Below are 8,016 nucleotides of genomic sequence, written 5' to 3' on the forward strand. Positions count from 1 at the left end.
CATCATATAAGCTTGGGTTGGAACATTATATGTCTGCCTTGGGTTCAACTGAAGAAAAGCAGGATATAAACGTAATAAAAAAATTAGGTCTGGACTCAACCATATTGAAGTAGCATTATTGAAATAAATTAACTGTTGGATCTAGTCTAAAGATTGGTTGGTTGATCAGTGCAGTTAGAATGATGCGTGATGGGTGAGAATAAGTGGAATGGTTAGGAAATGGCTCAGCGTTAAACAAGAAGCAAGACAAGGATGAATGATCTCCCTTTGATTCTTCAATGTATTTATGGATAATTTATAAATGTTAGAGGTGGAGAGGCTAGGTTCACCAGATATTCCACTTATTCTTGCGCATGCTTTACTTTCATCAAATGCTGCCCTCCCGGCATTCAGCAACCAACCTCCAATCCATATTCATAGAAAACTTTCTATAATTTAAGCCCGCATATGGCATTTCAGTCTGTAGAACTGACACATATTTTTTCTTCAGGGTACCGTATTGGACAGGATTGATTACAGTGTTGAACAATCATGCATTAAAACAGAAGAAGGATTGAAACAACTACATAAAGTAAGCATAGAATATGTTTAAGATGTCTTATTCTGAATGTCACTATTTCATTCTGTTGAGCTTGTGATTAGAGTTCCAGAAACGTGAGGCATAATGTTTTCTCTTTCTGTACCTATTGTTTTTAGAAGTTAAAAAGACAATGATGGTAGCCAGCTAAAATTAAGGAAATTGGATGGCTCCTAATCATATCTCAATATCTAGCATTTAATGATTGTATGTTAATGTGGTTACTTTTTCCAGACTGCCACCTGCAATTCTCACAGCAACCTCTCTGCAGTTGGCAGATGGGCATTCTACCCATTTCTTTGTACCAACTGAACTGTTTCTGTCTAACATAGACTAGATATAAAGGTTGAGTTAACGTCTATGCATATTATCTTAAGTTCCTTATATGTGGGGTATAAATCAAGTATCATAAATAAATCAGCCAAATAAAACATAACTGCATAAAATCTGAGTTGGGTAGAATTTTATTCTAGCTACAGCAAAATAATAACAGTTACTAATACAGACATTTTTCAGGGACTCTCATTAGCATATTCTAATTTGATTCATGGCATATTATGTAGACAGCACAGAGATATCCTTGGAGAAACTATAAAGTGACAGTTATAAGAATATATACCAGTGTTTCTCAACCTTGGCAACTTGAAGATGTGGGGATTTCAACTCCCAGAATTCTCCAGCATGCTGGCTGGAGAATTCTGGAAGTTGACATCCACACCTTTAAGCTGCCAAGGTTGAGAAACCCTGATATATACAAAAACATACTTTAAGTCCAGGAAACAAAGAAAACATTAGGAATAAATTCAGACTGGTTCTGCCCTGACTCCCTGGGATATAAGAGGAGTGAAGAGAAAATGCAGCCAGGCTTTCAGGACTGATGTCAACCCTTTAAAGTAGGCTAGACCAGGAAACTGACTTCACAAGTTTGACTAGAACTATATTTACTGATACAGACTATAGTGACAGAATCTTGAAAGCCTAAGGCCTTTTCCCCTTCTTATATCCCAGAGAGTTTGCCTTAACTGAGTTCATTATTAATGTTTTCTTTGTTTCCCAGGCTTAAAGCATGTTTTTGTACAGTACATGTAACTGTCTCTGCATACTGTAGTTTCTCCAAGGTAATCTCTGTGGCTCTCTACATAATATTCCTTATTTAGAGTGATTTGTTCTATTTATTTTCTGCAATCTGCAGGAAAGAATCTGTGTTAAATTCGTCTTTTCTGTATCTGCAGGCTGAGCAGTATCAAAAGAAGAATCGGAAGATGCTTATCATTTTAATTTTGTTTGTTATAGTTATTGTCCTCATCATTGTCCTTATTGCTGTAAAATTTCGCTAGGCAATGTGCCAGTGATGATTTCCTCTCTCTCTGTGTTTGTCTGAGAGGTAGCAAAGAATTTTTGTGTGTTGTGTTCTCCTGTTTTTGTTCCTGACAAAAACCGTTTGGTTAGGAATGGTTGAGCCTGTGCTCTTGGAAGCTGCCTTTGGGATGAATGTATGAGGTCTAATGGTGCAAAGTCTGTGCAATGTTCATACCGAAAACCTCTGTTTTACATGTTCAGTGAATATGGAAGGCAGTGATTTGCAAAAGCGTGTGCAGAAATATCAGAATTTCTGAGAAAAGCTACCAAATCAGGCATTTCATTTACCCAGGCCATTGTAACACTAGAATGCATTTTTAAAAGTGATTTAAACATTTTGGAAAGTGCTTCTACTAAAGAGGAATCATAATGCACTTTCTACCATGGCTTAGCCTATGGTTAATTTTAGGGTAAGGTGTCCAAATTGCCATGTGGACATCATTCAAAAACTATTGAGTTGGAGATAAAAATACCTTAAGGATACAGTACAGTAGTTTCATTCCATCTGTCTTCCCTCCAGGGTTAATATTAGTATGGGTTCACAGAAGTAAAAAAGATAACTCTGATTTCCTTCTATTATTCCAAAAGTAGCGTTCTGCATTATCAATAACACTCCAACCACAGGGAATGCTACATGTTTTAACTTTATTTTTAAGTTTTAAATAATCAGGAATGTTTTTTGATTATTTCCACCTCTTCCCACTATTGAACTGAAAGTTGTTTTTCTAATCCCTCTTTCTGAATCTTCCTCCTGAAGCTGGGTCTGTTATTACACAGCAACAGTTACATATTTCATCTTATTATTTTCAAATAGTGAACTGAAAAGGGCATGGTAGAATTCACACACCTAAATTGAATAGCAGTATGAGGGACCTAGGTCTAAATGAAATCACTTTTGTTCTCAGCTGTGTGGCTGTAGAGAACTCGGGAGAAACTTGGAATCCTGTTCAGCTGAGAGCAAATGCTGCAATCAGGATTTCTTGTTTCTCTAATGTTGCAGGTGGCTCTGCTGAAAAAAAACATGTTTTGTGATAAAAATTCTCATGGTTTAACTGTAACTTAAAACTGCTATGCAGTTTGGGGACACTTGCTTCAATTCTTTTAAAAAAGCATTCTGTAGTGAATCATTTCAAGGTTGTAGTTTGGATCTCTTTTTGCTGTGATTTAGCAACACTACTTGCCAACATCTTGTAGTTGCCTTGCATTCTTACCCATGAACCATGCAATAATTGTAATGCTGCCCGTGCACTTGTGACACCCTGTTTTCCTCCTTTCATCCAGCTCTTTGCACTGTCCAGATTTCTTGTAAAATGACAGTTATGGAAACAGTAATCATAGTCTTACTGTGGTTCACTGTGAGATTCTGCTTGCTAGATAAAGGCACAGTCCCACACAGAATTTCTATAGCTGAAGCCCCTTTGAAATAAATAGGATGGCCCAAGAGGATTGTGTTCAGGTGCTGCTATTATTATGTCAGTGAGGAGGTGGAGAGGGGCTCTTGGTGAACTATGCTCAGCAATTTTGATTCCTCTCCTGTTTACAGAACTTCCGCAGAAGGCTGCTAAATTATGCCTTCCAACGCAGTGGACCATTGCTTCTGGAGAGAATGGAATTCAGTCCCTTTATATTATCATCTGCAGCAACTGTCAGTTGTACAGGTAGATTTGTGATTTGTACAAGTTCTGGGCCAGCTAAAGAGCGGATAGCATGGGAAATATGGAAAAGGCATACTGTACATTATGCATTTGCAAAAACCCATTTGCATTTTATGCATGCATAAAATAGACAAAAATATGCCAAGAGTGATGGCTGCCAGGGTCTTGTCTGTATTTTCCAACTGGATAACAAGGGCCCCCTGTATTTATTGAAAGTATCATCCTGTTACCTAAAGTAGAATACACAATTTAGGACTGGCCTCCCTGGGCCTCTTTCCTCTCCAGACAAGAAAAAGGCTGAACATGTGTTGGCTTCAGTCTCGCCAAAATTTGCTCCTTGTGCCTCAAGATAACAGATTGCAATACCCTAGCAGGCCATGGTTAACCTCCTTTTCTAAAATAAATTCCAACATAGAGAACCTAGCTAATGGACCTTGATCTCCATGATGGGCATGGGACAGTTGGAAAATGACACGCTCAGTCCTAAAAATACATGACATGACCCAGTTAGCTTAAACCATGTAGAAATTAGAGAATAGTTGCATACCTGTTGCAGTGGGCTCATTATGGTATCCTTGTTCTAGACCCAGCAGCTGCTTCATGGCCCTCTTGAGGTCTTCTGGGCATTACTCCACTGTGATGACTGGCAAAATGCAGCGCACAGCCCCCCAATGGTTTGCACAGTCTTTTCAGTATTAAAATGTTAAAATGTTTCTCATGCTGCCAACCCACAGGGTGTGATCAAAAAGGTCAAGATGGCAGCCACAGTGGTTTGATTGAAGCTCCGTCTCCATTATGTGCAATGGACTTCTGTAGCAACCTTTGAAAGACCACAGGTGTCATACCCAAGGGTTTCAGGTTGTATCCCTCTGCTGTAGATCATGATTTATAAACCACTGGGTCTATACTTGACCATAAACCAAATCTAAACAGATCATAATGAAGCTAGATATGAACTGCTTGGCATGCAGGGAAATTAAGTCAGGCATTGTGGTATTTTGCTGGCTCTACAAGGTTAACAGAAACCATAATTCTCAACTACCATAGCTGCAGTGTAAGTAGATATTTAGATTAAGGAGTATGAGGAGCTATGCCTAAAGATTAACATGCATTCACACACACACACACACGGTTGCAGAAAGTTCGACTTAGGCCAGTGTAATTAATAATAGAAAAAAAGAGGGTCAGAAGGTAGATTAGGTTCTCTTGGTAGCTCTGGGTGATTTGCAGTAAATTTACAGAAATTTCTGGTCCCAGTTGATTTAATGTGAGCAACACCCAGAGGTTGTGGGTTTTGTCTTCTTTCTTAGGCTGCTAAGATGAAGAAAATTTGACAAAAACAAAAGTAGATTTTTGTATGAAAATACGGTGAGATTGATGCTTGTCCCTGAAAGCAAATTATTGGCTGAATATTTTGTTCAAGAGCATCTTTACTTAGTTCTTCCTCCCTGTGCTCCTAGTAGAATTTTACCCTTTGCATTAGGGCAGAAAGTCAAGTAGCCTGAAACCCAGTGTGTAGGCAATAAACCTGGATCTGCACTGTGCCCTTTCAAACTATAAAGCATTGCAGGAATGCTTTCCATACATTTTTTTTAATTCCCCAAGCCATAGAGTAGATATTGGAGAGAAATTGAAGCTGGAGTCCTTCTGATGTTCCAATTTTGCGTCTGAGAAGAGCCCACCATCTTCAGAGGAACTGGTAGAGTCAGCTATGAAGAGAACTGCATCATGAAGACTCCATTATGCTCCATGAGGGAAGCCCCATCATCGTCTGTGTTCTCCCTTTGAAAATTCTGTGTTACGCCAAAATGGGCCATGATAGTAACACTGTTTTTCTGAAAGCCGCTATTAACTTTTGAGCAGCGAGAAATGAAGCACTCCAGAAGGCACCTAGTGTGTCTACATTACAGGCACAATAAGAAGCATATTCCTTTTGTGAAATGGCTGCTGTACATGTTGCTCAACAGCAAGCATAGTGAGATCTCTGCTTCAGGAGCCTTGCGCTCTGAAGTCCAATTGGGGAGGAAAAGGACAGAAAGAGTAATTTGTCATAAGCCACCGCAGCAGCATGCACTTTGGGAGGACGAAGGCTGTAGGCCAATGTTGTCCGAACTTGGCCACTTTTCCCCAGCCAGCATGGCTGGCTGGGGAATTCTGGGAGTTGAAGTCCACTCAAAGTGGCCAAGTTTGGACAACACTGCTGTAGGCAGAAGTGGGGGAGATGGAAGAAAGATTCTTCTTCTGCCCAGTCCCTGAAATTAGGCCAGTGTTTAGTAAAAACTTGTAGAGATCTTTTCTAACTACGGAGATATTTAACTTATGGAACACTGTAGCAAAAGAGGATGTTTTGCCATGCACATTTTTTATTAGAATCTTTAATCAATGTTATTCATTTAATAACAAAAAATATTTATAAACATTCTTAAACAAAACCAATGGCGTGAATTGGAAAAGGCCATCTTGGAATTGATGCCTGTCAGTGTATACGTTTGTCAGAAGTAAAGTGTCCTTCGAGTCAAGCTGGATCCTTGATTACTTTGTGGATACTGTACTTTCAGTTCTCTTAGCAAAAATATGAAAATGGTTTGCCCTTGCCTTCTTCCTGGATGATTTCTAGACTTCTGAATGTGGCCTATACCTTAGGAATCCCCCTGCTTAGCTTTGAAAATATGTGCACACATATACATTGCAACTTGTATATTAATGATAGGTTTAATCAAAACTGGATTAATTAGATGCAGAAACAGACTTTACTTGCCCCCTGCCCCAAGAAGAGGGCCAGGAAATAGGAGTGAAACAGGAAATCATGGAAAAGGATTGAGCCAAAAGAGAAATGTGTTCTCTAAAGAGGATGATGGATAGAGCAAGCTGGATGTTTGGAAGAAAAAGGTATTTCACTGCTAAAGAAAAAAAAACCCACCACCATTCTTCTGGGTACAGCAAAAAAAATTGTCTCTTGGGAGGGGGAAGATTATTCTTTTTCATGCCACTTCCCTAAAGGCATATGTGGGTTAATGAAATATAACTTGGTAACAGGCTACCGCCACTAAAATTATTTGTGAAAACTGTTCTGAGGTTTTATTTGTATTTCTGACTACTGCAATATATATTTTGGAAGATTGGCCCAAATCCAGAGTTTCTCCAAAGTCTTTTAAAAAGTCTTAAATCCTGAGAAAAAATCAGTGTAAGATACATACATTCCAAGGAGTGGGTTTTGCAGTCTGGAGATTTCTTCTGTTCTTTGGCCATCGTTTTGTTTAAGATTACTGTACTTTAGGAAGAAATTTTTAAAAGTTTATTTAAATTTATTTATTTAAAACACAGTAGTTAAAGAGGTGGTCTTTTTTCTACACTGAGGATTCTTTATGACTGCCCCATTGGTGAACAGCTAAACTGGCTTGTGGTTTAACTGGTCAGGCAAGAGATAATTTAGCAATTTAGAAAAGAATGGCCTGAGATTTGATCATTCTTGCCTGCCTGATTTAGTGCTGCCTCTGTTTTGGTGGGTTTGTTGCATAAACGTTATGGGATGTTTTCTCTGTACCAACTCCCCCAACCTGCAGCCCTCTAGGTGACTCCAATCTCCGGAAAAACTGCTGGATGTTTTATCTCTTAGGCAATATTATTCTTTGTAGGCCTTTTTAATTCCTAAATAAATTGGCTACGTGCAACATGCCATCTTTCCAAAACTGGAAAACCAAAGCTGAGAAGTAGCATCCTTTTACCCAAAGAACCCATTGTTACAGTCTGATCTGAACTGAGACTATTCATCAGGTGAAGAAAAAAAGATGTAATTCTAACTTTCTTGTGACCTCTCACTGCTGAATGATGCTCGTGGTGTGTTCCAGAAGGTCTTACCTTCAGGCTTCTTCAGGTGCGGACCGAATTTGGGATTAGACAGGATTTAAGACTGCAAAGGAATCTACAGCCTGCCCTAAAGGTTCAGCCCCACCACCCTCTGGATTGCTGCCCAGCAGCCTTTCAGCGAAACGCCAAACCTTGGGCACAAAGTGAGAGCTCATGACACGCCCAATAACGGGGAACTATCCTGAATGAGAAGTCATCTCCTGATTCATCGCATACGGTCTTGAGGAGGAGCAAGGGTTGTTTCGAGCCATGCTGCGTTTGCTTTCAGATCAAATCAAATGAATTTGTGGTGTATGTAACATAAGGGATCTCGTTTTTACCCGGCAATGTACAGTCTATTTTCTTCCATTTCTGTAAAACAATTTGTAATGTATGAATAAACTATTCAACTCTAGCTAGATGCCGGATCTTTCCACCCCCCCCCCCAATTAAAACATTTTGGCAGGAGGACCAGTTATCCCTTGGGTTGTGTAACCTGCCCATTAAATCTAGTATTTTGTTTCATTAATGCTTTTAACGCAACACTCCAAGGGGTCTACCACTGGGCTCATTCCTCCC

The 8,016-nt window shown here is 39.4% G+C and overlaps 1 protein-coding gene across 6 annotated transcripts in view; it reads left to right on the top strand.

The window, feature by feature from the left end:
- STX16 (syntaxin 16) overlaps positions 1-7,869 on the top strand; it is a 28,190-nt gene extending 20,321 nt beyond the window's left edge. For 3 of the 6 annotated variants that reach the window (XM_025168989.2, XM_007431910.3, XM_088153258.1), the window contains exons 7-8: positions 491-571; positions 3,480-7,869. In XM_025168989.2, the coding sequence (XP_025024757.1) occupies positions 491-571; positions 3,480-3,716 (318 nt within the window). In that variant the 3' untranslated portion in view covers positions 3,717-7,869. Of the gene's footprint in view, positions 1-490; positions 572-1,809 lie in introns of all 6 variants that reach the window. The other 3 variants (XM_088153257.1, XM_007431913.3, XM_088153256.1) reach the window with 2 other exon arrangements.
- The last annotated feature ends 147 nt before the right edge of the window (positions 7,870-8,016 follow it).

The sequence above is a fragment of the Python bivittatus genome, unplaced genomic scaffold, assembly GCF_059951505.1.
Source record: "Python bivittatus isolate LINGU-HERP-01145 unplaced genomic scaffold, Pbiv_v1 ctg000700_np1212, whole genome shotgun sequence".
NCBI lineage: Eukaryota > Metazoa > Chordata > Lepidosauria > Squamata > Pythonidae > Python > Python bivittatus.